Source organism: Nicotiana tomentosiformis, chromosome 12 (assembly GCF_000390325.3).
Source record: "Nicotiana tomentosiformis chromosome 12, ASM39032v3, whole genome shotgun sequence".
NCBI lineage: Eukaryota > Viridiplantae > Streptophyta > Magnoliopsida > Solanales > Solanaceae > Nicotiana > Nicotiana tomentosiformis.
In genome coordinates this window covers 55,315,875-55,337,794 of record NC_090823.1, presented here as the reverse complement: position 1 = coordinate 55,337,794, position 21,920 = coordinate 55,315,875, and the positions used below count along the sequence as shown (strand labels likewise).

At 35.7% G+C, this 21,920-nt stretch overlaps 2 protein-coding genes across 8 annotated transcripts; one reads left to right on the top strand and one right to left on the bottom strand.

The window, feature by feature from the left end:
• Window positions 1-1,768: 1,768 nt before the first annotated feature.
• LOC104101772 (uncharacterized) lies at window positions 1,769-17,374 on the top strand. Of its 7 annotated transcripts, none has more exons than XM_033657526.2 (3): window positions 1,769-1,895; window positions 2,390-2,716; window positions 17,063-17,374. In XM_033657526.2, exon 2 carries the CDS (start codon window positions 2,412-2,414, stop codon window positions 2,688-2,690), a length of 279 nt encoding a protein of 92 aa, XP_033513417.1. In that variant the 5' UTR covers window positions 1,769-1,895; window positions 2,390-2,411; the 3' UTR covers window positions 2,691-2,716; window positions 17,063-17,374. The 7 variants fall into 7 exon arrangements, with proteins under 7 accessions (XP_033513417.1, XP_018628144.1, XP_033513419.1 ...); XM_018772628.3 differs by having other exon boundaries at window positions 17,058-17,374; XM_033657528.2 differs by lacking the exon at window positions 17,063-17,374 and adding an exon at window positions 16,061-16,477.
• Window positions 17,375-17,591: 217 nt separating this feature from the next.
• Window positions 17,592-20,118, bottom strand: LOC104101773 (REF/SRPP-like protein At1g67360). The gene is made up of 3 exons (XM_009609282.4): window positions 19,927-20,118; window positions 19,573-19,803; window positions 17,592-18,286 (listed from the first exon to the last, which is right to left on the bottom strand). Exons 1-3 carry the CDS (start codon window positions 19,939-19,941, stop codon window positions 17,837-17,839), a joined length of 696 nt encoding a protein of 231 aa, XP_009607577.1. The 5' UTR covers window positions 19,942-20,118; the 3' UTR covers window positions 17,592-17,836.
• Window positions 20,119-21,920: the final 1,802 nt, after the last annotated feature.

Here is a 21,920-nt window from a genome sequence, read left to right as displayed (position 1 = left end):
AGAAGCAATACCAACCAGCACCGAGGCCGATCGAGCTCGAGCTCACAGACAAGAGCCGTTGCAAACACACTAAGGGAGAGAATCTCGGCAAAAATTAGGGAAAAGCTAATTTATCATGGGTTCTCCACTATGTATTTTTAGTTATATCTAAAGTAGGATCCTCCACTATAAAGGGGATGGCTACATTTATGTAGAAGGCAGTTTTTTAGCTTATATTATAATTCAAACACCATATTCTCCTATATTCAAGAGTTACTCTTTTAAGCTTCATAAATTGATTCATTTTGCTTAGTCCTAAAAATCATCTTTTTTGCAACCTTGTTTATTTTTCATTCTTTGCAATCCATATTTGATATTTCTATTTATCCTTATGATTTATATTAAGCTATATCACATATCCTTAGAACTACGTACAAATTCAACTCCATCTATTTTTCGGGTAAATAAGTATATTTAAAAGTTGGCTAAGGAATTTTCAGAAACCACTATTATTTAGTGGCTATTAGCTTCCTATAGCTACCATATATATAATTACTTCATATATCTACTATTTAGTTGTTACGCGACTGTATTCGCTGTATTCGCGCTGCTGTATTCATGAATAAAGTAGCGGAATTCGCCTAAAAAATAGGGGAGTCTAGCTGTGCAACTGTATTCGTGCTACTGTATTCATGAATACAGTAGCGAAATTTGCCTAAAAAATAGGGGAATCCAGTTGTTTGATAACGGAAAGAGGATCAATTAGCATGTATTATTCCTAATTTAACTCAACAAAATTAATTCTACATAAATTTCGCTGATACGCGACTGTATTCGCTGTATTCGCGCTACTACTATGTTCATGAATACAGTAACGAAATTCGCCTAAAAAATAGGGGAATCCACCTGTTTAATAACGAAAAGAGGATCAATTAGCGTGTATCACTCCTAATTTAACTCAACAAAAGCAATTCTACATAAATTTCACTCCTACTGTGCTGTATTCCATGTATTCGCGTGACTCTATTTATAAATAGAGTGAGGTAATCAAGAAATTTGGTGTATACCGTTCTATTCAATTCGATTGTATACATTATAGTCAATTCACAGATATTTATTATTCACTATTATGCATTATATTCAATTCACCGTATTGAAACAACAAAAAATCACAAAACACAGTGATATTCGGCTGTATTCAAAAAAATACAGACCTTCAAAATACATAAATACATGCGAAAAAAATAATGTATTTATTCAAAATATAACGTATTTGAGTGTATTTGTATCATTGTATGTGATTAAAATAGAAAAGAAGAGAAGAAAATTCACCGAAGATGGCATTTTTCGAACAAACAAAATACTGTATACATTGTATTAAAATTAAAAATGGAGACGAACAAAACCCCGGCCCTCAAATCTTCTCCGGCGAAGCCATGGCCAGATCTGTTCCCCTAAGAGGATGAGCCAATAGTGGATGATGACGATTCTGACACTGACGACGATCACTATGATGATGCCGATGATTCTGCTGATTTGATGGAGAAAGAGAGATGATTAAGAATCTTGCTGATAGAGATAGAAGGAAGAGAGAGAGAAAGAATATAATTGGCGTATTTTATGCCTCAATGGTAGATATAAATAAATATCTATTTTGCTATAAAATAGAAAAGGTAGTTATAAGTAATAATATTTTGAAATTATTTTGGTTTATAATAAATAGGGTGTAATAGTTTGATTCTTTGGTAAAATTTTCTAACTTTAATTGCTAGGCCCAAAGTGGCTACGCCAGCAAATTTAACCAAACTAACCTCAATCCAAGTCCAATTAAGAAATGACCAGCATACCGGGCAACTCTATAGAGTTATATCCAAATCGCAGCCTCGTCGATTTTCTGAATCAGAGACCAGCAAAAGGTACCGTATCATACTCTATGCTCTCTCAGTCTCATCTGCTCCATAGATGAATCACATTCCAGTTTTCGAATCTAGAATTTACCTTCAGTGAATTTATAGATAATGTTAAATCTAATTAATCAATCAATCAACATGTCTTAATCCAAAATTAAGTTGAGCCTTAGCTGTATGAATTACATATATTCAATTCGTTTATTCGAACTAATTTTAGGTATATATCTATTTATATTTTAAGTTTATACCTATAGATATGGTTGGAGTTTAATGCAGTGGGATTTGGACTGCACTGTGCCCTAGCTTAGATTGCTTTTGATCCTACCTGGTGTTTGATTTGGGATTTTTAATTTTCTTATAATGGAGAAATTCGAGGGCCAATGATGCATGGTTTAAAACTCGGTGGATGATGGGCCTGCCCCTCTACCCTTCTCCACTTAAATACCATACAATGCTTTTGTTTGCTGCAGAGTTGATTTGGGATTTTTAATTGAAAACAGTTTTCATAGGGACAAGAAAAGGATGGGATTCATAATGGAATTTGCGGAGAACTTGATATTGAGATTAATGGAGGATCCAGTGGAGAGGGATAGGAAGTTTAGGGAGCACGTGTATGCCACGAAAGAGAGGACCAAGAAGACATTGGAGATGTGGAGCTATCCAATGCGTCCCTATGGTTTCTGGACATTTGATAGGCACAACGCTCAGTTATTTTGGGACCCTCAAATCAGCCAAGTCCCCGGCCGTCGTGATCCGTATGATGACCTCCTTCAGGACGGTTCTTCCTCCTCTTCCACCTAAGCTGCCTCCTTCGTCAACTGACTTTGGTGAGCTTTTGATTCGTTACCTGTTGCAGCTTTTTTCTTATGGTATCCTGGCTTTGGGAATATGTTTAAATACAGAACTTCATGATTGGGCAATTTTAATTGATATTTTCAACAGTTTTTTGGCACATTTGTGTGAAGGTTATGCTAATCTGATATATGGTAATATATTTCTTGTTATAACAAGTACTATATATATATATATACATGCACACACATACACACGCACACATTATATTTAAAAAGTTCAGAAATTTCTCACTTTAATATGTAAAGGGAAACGGAGAAGAAGATGTGCGCATGAAATTCTGGAGGAAATTAGGAACTGTGGTCTGCTATAAAATTGTAGGAGGGAAATAGAAGGTTTGTGTTGAGATGCACAAAGATAATAAAGGGAAACGGGGAAAAAGATGCAATAACGAACAAAGTATGCATTGACCGGTGGATTGTTTAAAATTTTATGCTATATTAAATATCTTGAGAAAATCAACAATATAAATATTAAACTGGCTTTGAGATAGAAAGATAAGTAATATAGTCGGTTTAGCCTTCTTGAGCCACATTACCTCTGACTCTACAAGGACCTGTCCTCTTGAGCGGGAGGTATAGGAGGAAGGACTGACGAACTTCTTACTTGTGTTTGGTTAACTTCCTTACTGAACTCACAAGTAAGCTAATCCGGCCTATATTAGTTTTCTATCTCAAGCTTGCTTGAGTAAATTGTTTATCTTTCAAAAATTTTAATAGAATATAAATTATCCATTTTTGCATCTTACCTCAAACAAACTGTGTTCCTCATTGTATCATTTTTCCAATTTTTCGCTACCATCTTCTTGCAGGATGAGACTAGCTCCAGTAAATAAATGTCCAGTAATATCCAATGGCCCATTTGAATCTCGCTAGTTCTCCAGGGAATACCTAATGGCTTGGATGTACTCGAGCTTTGGGGTAGTCCAAGGTAGAAAAGTTAAAAAGAAAATATTAACCAGTTAAATTTTGGCTGCAACCAGTAGACTTTCGCCATCTCCAACCACTTTACAGCTGTAAAACAATGAAGAGATACCTTGTACTCTAACACAGATCCTTCAAACATATGAAATAAAAGGGAGAAGAAGCTTAATTTCTTCTTGAGTCTTCTGCCCAGTAATATGTCACAAGTTTAAATAAGTAATATGGCCCATACATACCATCTTTAACTAATTAAACGGTAATACAATAACTAACTTATTTGTTTTCAGATTAGCACTATCGTGTAAGAAAAAGGCTATATCATCTAATTTGAATGGATGAGTAGCACTTCTATGCATGCTTAAGCAAATTCAATTATTTATTTTATGAAGTAAGGGTGTTTTATTAATCGCATCAACCAGATGCATAAGCAAAAATTAGAAGAAGAAGATTAAGTCTGCTCATGTACAAAAGAATAGGCTATAACTAGATAGCTGACACAATCCAAAAAATGTTCAATACTAGTTATAAGGCTTGATTTAACTAATTAAACAGATTAAGTAAGCATTTGGATTTTAGAGAGCGACTTGGATCGGAGTTGAGATTCTATCGCAGCATACTTTCTGTCCAAATGCATAAAAAAAAAAACTAGATTTTCTTGATGGCTTTTTCTATTCTCCATGAACACCAACTGTCATAGGCATACTTTATTCTGTTAGGCATGACTCGAGCTAGTCCAAAATTTGAGAAAACCATGCTCCAAAGATGTGCCGCAACTGTACAGTGGAGGAGCAGTTGTTTGACACTTTCAGAATTAGGTTGACACATATGGCACCTATTCACGTCTGGATACTTCTCCTGCTAAGGTTGTCCTGTGTTAGGCATGCTTCATAAAAGCTGTTCAACTGAAGCATATCGCTTTTTTAGCAGTTTAGTCCTCCAGATGAGCTTTCATGGCCATATGTCCATCATCTATTTGCTTGAGCAAAAATGTGTATACCCTTTTTTTTTTTTATAAGAGTATGTCCCCTCCCTTGAGCTTCTACATATCAATCTGTCCCTTTCCTGTGAGTTGAGTAAAGCATTCAGTCCCCAGTCCTGAATGTTTCTTCTTAGATGCAAACTTTATGTGTTATGCTCTCTGTTCTGAGCGTAGTACAGTCGCTTATAGAAAAAGGCTTGGATATTCATCTTTCAATGTGAGACTGCCCATCCACTTGTCCTTCCAAAATGGTACGTGCGCTCCATTCCCTACCTTGAAGCAAGGCAAACCAACTATTGTTATAACACAACCAATAGACATACAGAATGAGAATTATCACATTATTTTAATCTGGGTTGATTAATCAGTTAATCTTGATTTCCTCTCGATTTCCTTAGTTTCCCCAAACCCAAAAAAGAGAAACAAAAAAAGAATTGAGGAAATGCTGTGCATCCACAAACCGATAAGACCATATAGACACAGAAGGGGAAAACAAATTATGTTCATATCCACAAACCATTACGACCACAATGGTCTTAAAGTCTTAGCACACTTTATGTTCTTGAAATTAAGTAAACAACATTCAATGAGAAACCAAATTGACATAAATCAAATCAAAACGCATTAATGTCCTGAAACTTTTGTGCTCCTTGATTTCGGGGAAGGCTTGACTGCCAAAAGCATATTTTCTCAATACAACAGTGGTTAAATTACTTTATATAACACGAACCTGATAATAAAAAAGAGAATAAGAATTTTGCATATGTAGAAGAGCATTATAAAACAAAAGTTTCTACACAGATAATACAAATAAAGTTAATTGAAAAAAGAATTATACACTCGACAAAGCATTTCTTTACATAAAAGGAGTTGCACTATATTACCTTCAGCTATTGAGTAAAGTTGAGATATGCAATCAAAATAGAAAATAACTTTGAATGATGGGATAAGCTAGCATAGGACATACTTTGAGCGGCACTTAAATCAGAGTAAAAGATGATTTCCTTTGACGTTGAATTCTATCAATAAAATAAATGAAATTTAATTGCTTATAGATTAATGAAGTTAGGCTATTTTGAGATATTCTACTCATGGACCTAAAAATAATAGATGATGTCCTTGATTGAAATAATTGACATTATCAAATGGAGCTTTATCATTAGTCATTGTAGATTCATTTTTGTTAACATAACTTTACTTCTTTCCTCGAGCTTTCTTGCACTTCGGAAACATCTCAAGAGAACTTTTTGTCCTCCTTTTTATACGACCTAGCCCATCTTTCTTTTTCAAACTTTTGGCTTGTGTGATAACATCTTTATCACTGTTTTTCTTGGAATGCCTCTTATTGAACTACTACCACAAATAGATGGAGGTGTCACCTCTTGCTTTGTTTCAATTTTGAACTTTGCTCATTTGCACATGTTACTGCTAGCATATAGCCTTCATCCACTTCAGAAGCTTTTGCCTCTATTCTAAGTTCTAACAAATAGAGGACAAATAATTTTGTAACAATTTATATTTGGTCAACTTCAAATAATTTTCATGAAGATTATATTCATCAAACATAGTATTCCAAGCATCTATAACTTTTTTCTCATCCACATACTCATACATGCACTTTCTAAAATCACCATGAAAAGAGGCATACCTTTTATATATTTGGTTGAGGTGTTTAGTTGCATTTTTCTCTATGTGCTAGATACACAACCCGTGATGAACTTGAGGCATGACAACTGAAATAGCCTTACTCATTGCAACTTCTTGATCTTTACAAATTGTTTGTGTTTTTTTTTTCCAGACATCGCCGTAAGAAACGTATCAAACAATCATTGAAATTATTCACAAGTCTCAGGGTCCTTTTCATTTTGCACCCCTAATGTGTGCTCTTTTTTTATTTTATTTTAATTTGCACCCTATCCTTTTTTTTTTTAATGATTTGCACCCTAGTCTATTTATCTCCTTGTAAAACTATAAAAATACTTTTCTTTAATATTTTTCGCAAGGGCAAAGTAAGCAAAATACAAATAAGAGAAAAAAAAAGCATACCACATAAAATAAATGAACTCAAATATGAATAAAAGGACTTTATCTCGTTTTCCAGAAAACTAAACTATCACGGTAAGCTCAAATTTTAGTCAAAGAGTATGTGTCGTGTCCTCTTGACTCTAGTTGAGCCTAATGGTTAGACAAACACAGTGTCTGTGGTTCCTGTGTGTTTTTAATTGGCTCTCTAAGATTATGAGCCCTCTTTGTTTTGGAGTGGAAACAGGAGATGGCTATGTTTAGTTAGGTATTGGTGTCGGAAGTTTCTGTTCGGAACTCAAATTATATCTCTCTTTTAAATGGAATGGGGGTAGTTCTTTGTGATGTTTCTTTAAAGAATGGGTATATATATTTTGTCATGTGATAATTTACTCTGAATTTCTAAAGCTTTCAGTTCTCCTTCTTCATTCAATCATTCTGTCTATCCTTGATATTAAGCTGATGATTTGGTGATGTTGCAAGTGTTATATTGCCTCCGTTAAATTTACTCATGGAAAGCTCAAACCTAATTTTATTCAGGCTAAGATGGTAGATGGCTGAGAGAGCTTTGAGCCAATTTAGCTTCCTACATACAAAGATATACTCCCTCCGTTTCAATTTATGTGAACCCATTTGACTGGGCATGGAGTTTAAGAAAAGAGAGAAGACTTTTGAATTTGTGGTGTAAAATGTGCCAAATGAGGCACATATATTTTGTGTGGCTATAAATCATTGCATAGAGGTAAATTGTTTCCAAATAGGTTAATGGGTCATTCTTTTTTGGCACGGACTAAAAAGGAAATAGGTTCACATAAATTGAAACGGAAGGAGTATATTTTTTTTGATTAAAATCAAAATTGTATTAATCAAAAATAAATCTGTTCAAAGCCAAGTAGTTGCTGACCAACTACTATCCAAAATATGAGTCTAGTCCTAGATTACACATTTCATCCATGCCTACTACAAATCTAGGACTTGCTTAAAAAACGGAAACAGGAACTAAGCAAATCAAACTAAGCAAATCAATCTAAACTGTGTAATGTCTGCTGCCATGATGGATGCAGAACGTGAAGGACAATCTCTCTGCAGATTACGTGCTCCTCAAAAGTGCCCTGCTGGAATCTAATCATGTTCCTTTCCCTCCATATACTATATAGTAGCATAGCAAATACATAGCTAGCAATGGCACCTCGCCCTGTCTTCTTTCTAGCCACAACATGCCCAAGCTCCTCTTTCCAGCCATTTATGTTCCTTTTCATGTCTAGCCACACCAGTAGTCTAGTCACACTCTTCTTGTTACTGAGCATTCCAGTGTTTCAGTAGTGGCTTTGCAGAAAGCACAATCTTGAGGCACCTGCACTCCTATTTTATTTTGTCTATCCACTGTAGCTAGTCTTTCATGTGCAGCCAGCCATAAGATGAATTTGAATCTGGGGTGGATGCTTGTCTGTAAGACTATGCTCTTCCAAAGGACTTTCTGATATTGGGGCATCAGCATGAGGTAGGCCTGCTTAATCGAAAAGTGTTCGTGCACCTGCAATATCTTCAGTCTATCAATCAAGGAGCCCTGCATGGATTGACTCTGCAGGGTCTCTCTAGTCTCTAAGATTTTCCTAATCACCCAAGCTGCAGCCTTTGGTGTAGGCATGTGCTCCAAATTCTGTTTTTTGATGTAGTAGTTATGTACCCATTTTATCCACAAGCAGTCTATTTTCATTGCAACAACCCATAATTGTTTGATTACAAAAGCTTTGTTCCAAGTGCATAAGTTTATGACATTTAGGCCACCTGCAGTTTGGGGCATACAAACTTTTTTTCCAGGATACCAGTGCTTTCTTTGTGATGGATGCCTCACCATTCCATAAGAATGATCTGCACACTGTTTCAATCATCTTCATAACCTTCTTGGGTAGGAGGAATATTTGTGCCCTGTAGGTTTGAATACCAAACAGCACTAATTTGATCAGTTGTAGTCAGCCAAAGTAAGAAAGCAGCCTTGCAGACCAACAACTGATTCTTGCTGTGATCTTCTCAATTAGGGGTAGACATTGATGAACAATTATTTTTTTAGAGAACAGTGGTACTCCCAGATATCTGAAAGGAAGAGTACCTTCTTCAAACCCCAGTAGGTTCAAGATAGTCTCCTTTTCATATGCATCCACCCCAGCCAGGTAAATAAAGCTTTTATCAGTGTTAGCTTGTAGTCCAGAAGCTGCAGAAAATCTCTAAAAAAAACCCTTGGAGGAGTTTGATGGATTCAATGTCTGCTCTACAGAACATGAGTAAATCATCAGCAAAGCAAATATGGATTATGCCCAGCTTCCTGCAACTAGGATAGAAGTTGAAATCACCATTCTCTGCCAGCTGCATCACTTCTCTTTGCAGTTACTCCATACCAATGACAAAGAGGTAAGGGGACATGGGATCCCCTTGTCTGATCCATCTTTTTCCTTGGAATGGTTTTGTAAGGCCTCCATTTAGCACTAAGGAATATGAGACAGTTACAACACATTCCATTATCCATTCAATGAATTTGAAAGGGAACCCAAGATCACTAAGCATTCTTCTCTAGAATCTCCGGTCTATAGTATCATAGGCTTTTCTTAAATCAACTTTCATAACACATCTAGGAGATACACCTTTTCTGTTGTACCCTTTGAACAACTCATGGCTGAAAGTATGTCGTCAATGATACTTCTTCCTTCTATAAAAGCAGATTGTGAGTGCCCTATTATATTACCAATCACCTTCTTGATTCTCAATTGTAACACCTTGGCAATGATTTTGTACAAGGTAGTACAATATGCAATAGGTCTATAGTCTTTGACTTGAGATAGTGAGCTAACTTTAGGTATCAGTGTAATAGCTGTGCAGTTCACCTTTCTCAAAAGTTTTCCTTTTTCAAAGAAGCTTTGTACTGCAGCATACACCTCATTCTTCATTAAGTCCCAGTTTTTTGTAAAAAACTCTATAGGATATCCATCAATCCCTGGAGCTTTGTCTGGTGGCATGTATTTGATGGCTATGTCTATCTCTACTGTTGTCACTGGTTGTACCAATGTAGTTTTCTGATCCATATTCAACACTGGTCCTTTTTTGATAACTTCAAAACTGGTCCTACATATGCTAACCATAGCATCTACACCCTGGCTCTGATTCCATACCCTTTGTAGCTAAGTTACTCGGACTCAAGTACGGGTGTCCGACACGGGTACGGATCCAAAGGTCGGATCCTTCATGATCTAAATTTTAGGATTCGAGGATACAGATCTAGGTAGGGGTACGGGTGCGAAGATTCGGCAAAAAATAAATTAAAAATCTAAAAATATAGCTATAAAGATATGCATAATTATGAGATATTATATGAAAAACTTACATATAACTTGTGCCTCGTAGAGTGTAGTAACTGAGTCTTATGTTTCAAGTTGTAGGCAGGCATGTGGACACTCTCCAAAATGGCATGATTCATCAATTTTCCTAGGTAGAATCAAATGATTGACACTACAGAATCCCTAATATAATAGTGTGTATATCTTGTCGGTCAAAATAGTTAGATAAAGTCAATCGTTAGTTCCAATCAAACATATAATTAGATTTCAAATATTTCGATAGTTCATAACTTGTACTGATAGGAAGAATAAAACAATCTAACAAGAAGAGTTTCCTACTCTAGTCGATTAATGTGATTTGTTGGAAAGCTATATAACCTTAACCATGAATAATTAATTATATTTCAAGTATTTTGATAGCTCAATATTAATTGGTAGTCCTAATCAAATATACTATAAGAATACAAGTCTTTGAATAATTCTAATTACTTTAACTAAAATAAATTAAGTGTTCTTAAATTCTCTAATTCTTGATTTCGTTTCTAAAATTCGCAATTATTCCTTTTTGTCATTTTTCTAAATTATTTTAGTTCATTATCAATTCATATGATTTATAATTAGCCTTAAAATATGTGTCACAGTATAGCATATAACGGAGAACAAAAGGGTCAATTTTATTATGTACAATTTATAAATTTGCATGGGCTTCGCGCAATCATAATTTGTCAAAAGATTAACATGCTAATAATTAATTTAGAAATTATACCTCTTTTGTACAAGAAAGAAAACATTTATAAATAGTATTATTAGGTTAATTAATAAAATTTGTTTATTTGGAGCATATAATTATTTGTAATATATATGAAGTTTACTCAAATGAAAAATGTGTGCCTTTAAAGCATAAAAAGGAAACTCTAGTTTACAATTAAATAGTTGATTAAAACTCTAATTATTTTTGGTACAATTAAAACTCTAATTTTCATAAACTTAAAACTCTTGAACATAATATATGTAATGTTTATCTCATAAACCAACGTGGCAGAATATGTGTAAAGATGGTCAATTCCTAATTAGTCTCTTAAGTCTTCTTCTTCATCGTTCCTCTACAACCACGTCTTCTTCTAAATCTTCTTCCCCAGCAAAACCTTTTCCATGTCTCTGTTTTTTCTCAGTACAACACGACCCAATATGCCTCAGTCCAGTAGTCCACCACCCATCTTCAGCTTCTCTGCCCTAAAAAAAACACAGAAGCTCTTGATTTCAGAAACCTGCAGCATGAACAAGAAGATTGACCAAGACAAAAGCTTCAAAGGAAACAAAAGGACTAGTATAAATTACTACATAGCAGCGGAATTGAAGGTATTTCGTTTCCCATCTCTTCAAATCTTTACTTAGGGAAATCAATTCTCAAAATTTTCCCCAAAATTTTGGTCAACACACCCGATCTCGTCTGACTGGATCCGACACAGATCCCACACCCTTACCCGTGTCAGTGTCATGTCGACACGGGTACGACGCCCAAATTGCTGAGTCCGAGTAACTTAGCTTTGTAGTATTGTATGAAACTCAGGTTGTTCCATTATATTAGTAAACAATTTAAATGGTTTTGGGTGTAATCTCCTCTGCTGTCCACACCTCAGTAGTATAGGAGAGTAGTAGTATAGGAGAGTGATCAGATACTCCTGGATTAAGAAAGTCTGCCTCCACATGTCCATATTGCTGTAACCAGGGAAGGTTGCCTAAAGCCCAATCTATCTTACTATAGAATCTGCTGATAACATGTTGCTTGTTACACCATGTAAAATGCCATCCAACTGATCTTATTGGAGTCAGCTGCAAACTATTAAGCATTCCCTGGAAACCTTGGATCTCTGTAGATGTTGCCCAATTCTATCCTCAGTAGAGAGAACATTGTTGAAGTCTCCACAGAGAATCCATGGTACACTTATAGGTGCACCAACCTGCTGCAGTTCAGCCCACAATTCCTCCATGTGCTGCAGTATATTCTTTGCATAGACCACAGTGAGGACTGTACTAAAATGGCTAGTGATATCTAATGTACTGTTCCTTTATTGCTAATATCTGTACATTGATATGATCCTTCCATAAGAGCCAAATTCTGCCATTTACTGTTGTGTTCTAATTACAGCAATGGTTCCATCCTTTAGCTACTTTCTGAAGAATCTGTCTTGCTTTACTTTCTTTAACTTTAGTTTCCACACAACCCATGATATCTACTTTATGTCTTGCTAGAAAGAGCTTCAACTCTTTCTGTTTTGAGAGCTTGTTCAGCCCTCTAATATTCCAAGTGCATACAATCATGGAGGATCTGCCATCCTCTGTGCACATACAGGCCCTCCCCTTATAGTGCTAGGCTCCTCAATTCTTAAGGAAGCAAATCTGTTGGCATTCTGCAGTATCATAGGATCATGCATTCTGCTATTGGGATCTCTATGTGTGGTATCTTGTGCAGCTATGGTTTTGCCTTTTGTCCCTTTGCTATTCTGCCTTACCCCACTCTGTTGTTCAGGAGAAGCTTCTTCTGCAGGCAGGGAGACATGTTGCTGTGCCACAACCTGGCTAGTTCCAGAATCAGATCCTCCCAGCTGTTTTTCCTATTCTTTGCCTGGCACCTTTGCTTGCCAGACTGGCCCCTTCTTTCTATTTTTTCTCCTTTACCTTTTAGCCACTTCCTGGTAAGGTTCTTCCTTAGTCTCTGCAGTAATCCTTCTGCAATTGTCTGAATCATGGCCAAATTTTATGCATTCTACACATCTTTGGTCTCCAATCATATGTCACCTGTTGTTGAAATACACCAAAGGGTGTATCAATTTCAATACACTCTTGTAGGGGCTGTATCAATTTCAATACACTCTTGTAGGGGCTGAGACACATCTGCTTCAACCAATACTCTAGCATATGAGATCTTCTCCAATTCTGCAGTAAATTTGTCTGTATACAGTGGTTTTCCTACTCCACTAGCCAGTTTGCTTAAAGCTTCACGGGACCAATATCCCACTGGTAGACCTGGAAACTTCACCCACACTGGAATGGTGCTAAGGCACTCCGGAATATAAAGATATATTTAGAAATATATTATTTGTATTTTACCTTTTTTACTCTCGTGGAAAATATATAAAAAGGAACAGTTTTATGTTTTGCAAGGAAATAAATAGACTAGAGTGTAAATCGTTAAAAAAAAAAAATAGAACAGTAAAAAATAGAGCACACACTAGGGGTGCAAAATGCAAAGGACTCGATGTCTCTTCCAAATATAGTCCTTCTATGATAATTATTTCATCCGACAAAACTAGCCAAATGCCTTTGCTCTCTATTCATTAAGTTGTATCAAATGAAAGTACATCTCCAAAAATCTCATCTATCATCATTTTTGAACCTACGAAAACAAAGTTTGTGATCAATATCAAGGTCCAACTGCACCACCAAAAAAGAAAAAAGGATCTTCAATTCGCTTCTTCTCAAAGTATCCTAACAATGCTCCTGGACAAAAAGGAAAAAAATAAACCCAAAAAAAAGCCCTATATGCGACATATTCTAATATGAGAAATTACTTTACTAGTCTAACATAAATAAGAAATTATAATACATATTATGGCTAAGTGTATATACTTGCTTCCTATTGTTTCATAGCCTTTTGTCGCTAGGTATGAAGATAGTTCTTCTAGTCAAGCTTAGTGTAACCTGAAGTTTTTTGACCATTCGCTTGAAAACTCATAAAATTAGAAGTACCTTTTGAAAATAATCCAGAATCCTCTACTTATTCAATTTCATGAGCTTGACTTCACTTAGCTTTCTATGAGACGGCAACATGTGAGCCATTGATAGGACAATAAGAGGGTGACTATGTTTTGGCTCAACCTTAGTAATATGATACTTTCCCATGAAATGACGAGTAATAATAATGTGAGCAGGGCATCCTGTTCTTGTTTCTTTTCGTCGATTTATTACTTGATTCCTTCGTTTATCATTACTACGAAAACTTTGGAACATATAATCTCTCACTAAGTTGCTCGGACATGGGTGCGGAGGTCCGACACGAGTGCGGATCTTAAGGTCGGATCCTTTGAGATGTAAATTCTAAGATTCAGATATGGATCTTAATACGGATATGGGTGCGGGGATCTGGCTAAAAACAATTTAAAAAAATAAAAAAATAAAAAAATCTCTAAATTATGAAAATTTTTGTGGAATACTTCCGTATAGTTGTGAAGTGTGGATTTCTTTTTTATTCTCAAGTTGTAGATAAGCAAAGGATTGATTTCCTAGATAAGGTATGCTATTTTCTTCAAGTTTACCCTAGTTTTGGTTCTGATTTCGGGAATCAAGTTGTATCTTGTCTCGAATTTTTCCGTCCGTTGTGGTCAAAGTACCCAGAATTGTTTGACCAAATCCGGTACGGATCCCATACCTACACCTATACTAGTGTCGTGTCGACACGAGTGCAGTTCCTAAACTGCCAGTGTCGAAGCAACTTAGATCTCTCATGATGTTACATAACCTAATTAGAGTTGACAAGAACATCAAACATCTTTTGCTTTCTTAGGGAAAAGAATAAAAACCATTTATCGTCACGTGATGGTTTTTAGAATATGGCCGAGTATTATGAAAGATATGAATACATATCTCTAATGATACATATGATTATTGCAGGGTTGACAAGAACATCAAACATCTTTTGCTTTCTTAGGGAAAAGAATAAAAACCATTTATCGTCACGTGATGGTTTTTAGAATATGGCCGAGTATTATGAAAGATATGAATACATATCTCTAATGATACATATGATTATTGCAGGAGGAATGAGATCATAAAATTAGTTTTGGCAGGTTACAGTGATTTTCACTACTAGAAATTCAGCAAAAACCGACCAAGGTTGACCGACCAACTTTTGTCGGTCAAAAAATCGGCCAAAAAACCGACCAAAGTTGGTCGGTTTTTCAAAATATTTTATTTTTTAATATTGTTTTACGAAACCGATCAACTTTGGTCGGTTTTCTTTGGCGCAAAAATGCGGGAAACTATTTTTGAGTCCCGCGAAATTTATTTTTCAAGAAACCGATCAACTTTGGTCGGTTTTTCAATTAAAATAAATAAAAATTAATATTAAAAAAACCGACCAAAATTTGTCGGTTAATTCGGCCGGTCATTTTAAAAAACGACCAACTTTGGTCAGTAGTTTTATTTTTTAATAAAACCGACCAACTTTGGTCGGTTATTTTCGTGCAAAAATATAATTAAATAGTATAAATCAAATAAAAGACAGTCTTAAAACAAAATGCACCAATGGTTTAGTGGTAGAATAGTATCCTGCCACAGTACAAACCCCGGTTAGATTCCCAGATGTTGAATCTTTTGATTGCATAATTAAAAAACCGACCAACTTTGGTCGGTTTTTTTTGTAAAAGTTTTTTCTTTGAATTTAATTGACCGACCAAAGTTGGTCGGTAATTTCCGACCAACTTTGGTCGGTATGCCTTTCCGACCGTCAAAATACCGTCCACACATAAATGGTCGTGTTTTGGTCGGTAATTGGCCATAATCGACCAACTTTGGTCGGTTTTTTTGGTCGGTGTTTAGCGGATTTCTAGTAGTGTTTGACCTAGCCATTACCTGCCATGTATTCTTTTTTGACTCTTTTGTGATGTCAGGGTCTATTTTCAAGAATTATAGCTATAAGGTGCCTGGATAAAGGGTGAAGTCTACCAATTGCAGTCAAAATTTAACTATGGTTAATATTTTTTTGATTTTTTCTACCTTATTAACTATGGTTAATATTCTTTTGACTTTTGAATATTACTGGAAATTTAGTAGCCGGGGCTAATTACAGAACTCTTAGTTATTTTATTTAAGACATGAGAAGTATAATTTCAAGAGCTTTTGAACTTTGCAAATTTCGTGCTTTCTGGTTGGAAGTCATGATTTAATGATTTCAGGTAACATGAGCCTTAATTAATCTGATCCTTTTACTAGTTTATTTCCCTTCAATTATGAAGAGTAGAGTTTCATGAGAGACAAGTGTGACTTCTACCCTTTTTTTTTGGTTAGGTCAAAATGCTCACTGTATATTTCCATTAAATATGGATGGATGGAAATTCAGGCAGACCAGCCGAATAGGAAAATTTTAGGTCAAAACCAAAATGGTTATAGACAAGGTGCATTTGAAGGGCTGTTGAGTATCATATAGAGAAAAGAGAAGTCTATCTGTCTATGGTGCAACGTCTGCAATGTACCTCCATAATAGGGTGGAGGATGATATTGCTATTTGTACAAAAGGGATCTCTAAGAGTTAGCTAGTGGACCGAGTCAGCTTTCTCAGTTTCTGTTTGTACTTCAATTTCCAATCGAATGTGGCTCTACATGACTTAGTTTGTTGCCACATTTCTTACATGAGTCAACTTTTGCATCAGTTTGTACAGAAATTTTCGTATCAACGGAACGTAGCTCTATGCTAGCTAGTGTATAGCCATATTGCTTGCCTTTGCTGTATGCGTCATTCGTCATTCGCCCCCAAAACTCCCGTTTGTGGGAATAGAACAGAAACTCCATTGGTTGGTTTTTTTGTATATTGTTGAGTGAAATGAACAAGCGAATTGGTTGGCCAGAAAATATGCATGACAAACAGGCAAAGTACGCGTTGATCTCTTTTGTAATGACATTAGTCTCTAGGTCATCTGCACTCACCTCAGCTATTTTACATGGTACACTAGCTACCTTTTACTAGATAGAAAGCGATCACCTACGTTTTACATGTAAGTCTCCCAGATTCGTTATTCTAACTTTATTGACCGTTAGATCAAACCTTGGGAGTAAGAGTTCACCTTGATCATATTAGGGAGAAAACTGTGTCGCTTTTTTCTTTTCTTTTTTTGATAAAGGCAAAAAGTATATTGCTTCCGCTCATTAAATTTATTTGGTGAAAACTGTCATGTCAAAGAACATGGATTTTCTTGCTACATAATAGATTAACCGAGGTATTGATTTGTGAATCCCGGTGGATGACTTAAAATGTTGAAGCTCACATCTGATCTTGGTTTACATGCAGTGTAGTCGGGAGGAACTGCCAAAGGTCAAAGCTTTTCTACAGCAACTGCTTATGTAGTGCTTTGTTTCTGAACATTGTAGCTGGTTATGGGCTGGGATAATTTGTATAAATCTCAATAGTTCAGCTATGTTGAGAGGGAACCTGTTGAAATAAGGTTTGTGGAGTTCAGAATTTCATTTACCACCCCGAGTCTCCCCTGATTTAAGTTGTATCCGCTGTAACAGTTAAATGTAACAGCAGCCATTTGAATGTAGCAGCAGACACTGGAAAATAAAAGATCAGGCCACGGTCAACAGAAGAGCCAAACTGCTTGCAAATGTATCGCCATTATCATACATCCCTTGATTGTGAGTTTAACAGTGTATAGCAAGGGAGATAGCATTTCACCTAGCAATAACTAACAAATTGAATACGCAACGAAGCTGGAAGTTCTCTCACAAGAATTTAATAGAGAGCAAGTGTGATAGTGCAATGAGATGCCAATACATCCAGTGAAAACTAAATCAAAATAATAACGTGAATACCCAAATGAACTAGCAGAATTCAAGCTTCATCATGCATGGACAGGACATTGCATAGGCACGCACGCCATTACAGCATCAACAAAATCATTCAGAAGAATACAAAGCACAAAACCTTAACATGTAAGATGCTACAGAAGTGGTATCGGGCGATCTATACAATGGATACCCCCAAACTTCCCAATCTCACCCAAACTAAGTCTTACAAGCACAATAAAACATTGGGTAAACAGATATACTAAGATAATCATTCTAATCTCATTCGGATTTACTTGAACTGGAATTAGGAACATCGTCTTTCTCATCCGCGGCAGACTCAACCTGTTTATATGCCTTTGAGATTTCTTCAACTGGTATCAAAGGAATGTAGCTGACAACAATATAACCTTTCTTCTTCTTCAAGTCAGCAACTAGCTGATTATACTTCTCAGACCAGTAAGCAGCTGTAGGAGCAGCCATCTGTGCGATTCCATGCAACGGCGCACAATGATTTACATGATACCAGAGTACTGCCACTTGACTAGTAGCCAATTGCTTGGACAATGCACCAGCATGATTGATAGCTGCACAAGGACCAGCAACTCGTACTTCCTTGAACAAGGCTTGTGCTACTTCTGATGCCTTCTGAAACATGGACTGGGCTTTGCTGACAACCTTCTTGGCAAAGGGAGGAGCATGCTCATCAAATTTTGCTGCTCCATCATCCACCTAACAGCCAGAGTTGTTCGTTGTGTTAACAACAATAATGAGGAAGTCAAACCACAAATGCCCATTTCATTTTCTTTTCACTAGACTCCATAATATCTTTATCAGAATTTGAGAGCAATGAAATTGCCGTTAGAAACAATGCAGATTGCAGGAAACTAACTTCATGTGAGACAGCCAGATGTAAAAATTTAACTTGCAGTCCGAATAGCTCATAATAATCACATGGCTTAAGTAAAAATCAATTGCAGTCTTGCCAGGCACCATATTTAGCAGTATTAAGGCAAGTGTTCCAGAAGAAAGCACGAGCTCCTACATGTACAACTCCTTCTAATTCAATTACACCAGCAAGTCCTATCAGGTTCTTATCCCATACTCTTAATAGCTAACTTTAAGTTAATCAACTACTTTGAGTGTATTGTTCCAACTTTACAGAGATGTCCCCAAAGGGGAAACTATTAACATAATAATAAGCGCATGTCTGGAAGGAAAACAAAATACTAGTGATATATAAGAAAGGTAACTGTTAAAAACTTATTCCAACCATAGCAGTCACGGTAACACTTGATTGGACAATCTCTATTTTCTCCTTGATCAGAATAGAGGATGTGAACATAAGCGAATTATAACTACTAGCACATGCCACGAACACATCTTCATTTCTATAAGGCAGTTCATCCATCACCACAGAAAAAGGTAAGGCCCCTTAACTGCTGTATAAGGTATGTAAATCATCATCACGAGGGCTTGCATGGAGGCGGCATTGCGACCACGGGCTTGGACGTCACTTCAACATTTCTCCGCTTTTTCAAGGCCCGAGTGAAGGCATATATGTCGAATGGATTCATAATAAACAAAGGCGATTGAAAAATATTAAAAAAAAGGGGGGCTTACTTGTGACGATGTCGGGCAGGGTGTCATAGAAAGATGTTTGGGGTAGTGGCTGTAAAGCCCTAAACACCAAAAGTCAAAAGGAGAAATCCCTTGATCAGGTCTTGAATGAGACCGAAGGTAAGGAGACCCCCCTAATGAAAAATGCTCAGCTTAGGGATCAGATATAGATATCGGAAGATCAGGCCCATCACTTCTTCTTGACTTCGATTTACAGGGTCTATTTATTACAAAGGGTGAACATATCCTCTCTCTAAAACATTAACATAGGTCCTCACGCAGATATATCACGTATTATCATCAATTCATCATCACCGTTCACATAATACACAGCATCATAACAACAAAATAATCAATGAAAGCAACAATTTAACAGGACATAAGAAAAGATTCAATACCTTCTGGTCTAGGAAAATAAGGACTTCATCAGGAACACCTTTAAGCCTCTCGTAAACAGGCCTTACCACGGTAGTTACCGCGTTCTCTACAGTACCCAGAGTCGATCTCAAAGGCCCCGAGTTCTGCTTCGCGTATTCATACAGATTTGACACCAAAACCGCAGTGTTTATAGCCAACACCCTAACAAACCCAAGATGTTTCAAATTCTCCTCACTTTTCTCCATCTCAACCTACAGATCATAAATCAGACAATCATTAATTACTAATTAAACCCAAAAAATCACAAATTGATTGGATGAACATCATAATATGAATTAACATTAAAGTTGATTAGATCGAGAGATTAAACAAACCTTATCAGTAGCCATATTTTTTATCAGCTTGTAAGGAACTTTGATCTGCTTCAGCTATTGATGTTGTAAAATGACAAGGTTGTTGGTAATAAAGGAAGATGCGGGAATATTTAGCTGATAATCTAAGGGCTGTGAAAGAGTCACGTGTCGTAGGGTAAGGGATCACGAGAGATTCCTTAGTCGAGAATCAATGAAGCGTTTGAGGAAATGCGTATTTCTAGCTACTAGCTATGCGCAGAAGTTTCGCGAAGGACACGTGGCATTCTGTTTGAGAGCAGTGCGAACTATCTCGACGCACACTCTTCTCTTACCATTTTTTTTTTGGATTTTTTTAATGCTATACAATATTTGAAACTTATTTATTAAAATTATTCTAATTTTATATATTACCCGCCATAAATAAAGATTATTTATAAATTATATACAATTTATTATTAGTGTCTTAAATTAGGGGACTTAATTACACTATTTTCTTTTTTTTTTTTCTCCTCTCCTCTTTCCCTATTCACTGTCGCCTCTCTCCATATACAAATTTATTATTATTGCCTTAAATTAGGGGATTCAATTATACATTTTTTCTTTTTTCTCTCCTCTCCTCTTTTCCTATTCTCTGACACCTCTCTCCATATACAATAGTTTGAGGGAGTCAATACATAAATAATCTAATTACCAGACGTGATGCCGACAATTTGGATTCAGCGCTCATTCTATTCACACTTTAAATTAATTTTCTGATCTCATATAATCCTGTAGAGTGGCATCTCTCAAGAAGTGATGTTCTGGATTCAACCCATTGACCAACAATTTGTGTTTGTCCCTCAGCGCCAAACCAAAACAGTAGAGACTTTGACGATATATAACACCTAAACCAGATAAGTTACATGTCGGAATATTCAAATTTGATACAAATTTGATATATCTACAACATATAAACTAAAAATAAATTTTGTACAACTAATTATATAGTATACAACTTATGTTTAACTTATCTACAACTTTCATACATCATTTTTAACTTATATACAACTTTTATTTATTATTTTTACCCAGTTAAATACAACTAAACATCAAAAAATTTAAATACAATTTTCATACAAATTTTATACAATATATCTTCTGTATATATTTTGTAAAAGCTTTGTATATATTTTGTATGTGGTGTGTTCTTCTTTTTCTCTGTAATTTTAATCAAAATTTCCTCTCTTAATACAATTTTGATATATATCAACAACTTTATATGAAAAGATAGTATTTATAAGTTAAATACAAACTTCATACAACGATTCATACATTATACAACTATTTTTCAACTTTCATACAACATTCAAATTAAAAAAATCTATAACTATAACAGAATACAACTTAAATACAATTTACATACAATTATAATGCAACTTTAATACAATTTCGTAAATATATTGTATGTCATTTGTTCTTCTTTTTCTTCGAGTTTCAAATCTGAAATTCATCCAGAATTAAGTCTAATCTTCACCAAACACCCTCAAAATTGAGATATAAACGTCAAACAATATTCCCAATTATTTGCAACAATACCCAATCCAAATAAATAATAATTTTTGAGAACCCAAATTCGAATTCAAAGCTTCAAAGCTTTTTAATGGCTGTCAATAGTGGAGAGTCAAACACCTTCGAAATTTATTGATTGACAATTTCAATTTGAACAGCAATTGTGCAACATGAAATGAAATTGCTAAGTTAAAACTCTATAGTAAAATGATTGAAACTCATTGATGAATTCCATTAAAACTATATGAACATTAAAGGAAGAAAAATTGGGGAAAGAACATAGACGGAGAGGGGGGAGAGAGAGAGAGAGAGGGAGGGAGAGAGAGAGAGAGAGAGAGAGAGAGAGAGAGAGAGAGAGAGAGAGAGAGAGAGAGAGCGCATGAGAGAGAACAAGGATGCGAAATAACTTATTCCTTATTCAATTCCTAATATAAAGGAATACTCGTTTTAAACTAATTTATATATAA

What these genes read in the sequence shown, in the direction of transcription:
- LOC104101772 (XM_033657526.2), top strand. Translation starts at nt 2,412, where the DNA reads ATGGGATTCATAATGGAATTTGCGGAGAACTTGATATTGAGATTAATG.
- LOC104101773 (XM_009609282.4), bottom strand. An exon ending in TTATTTTCCTAGACCAGAAG is followed by an intron (nt 18,287 to 19,572) that starts GTATTGAATCTT and finishes TCTGGCTGTTAG; the next exon opens with GTGGATGATGGAGCAGCAAA.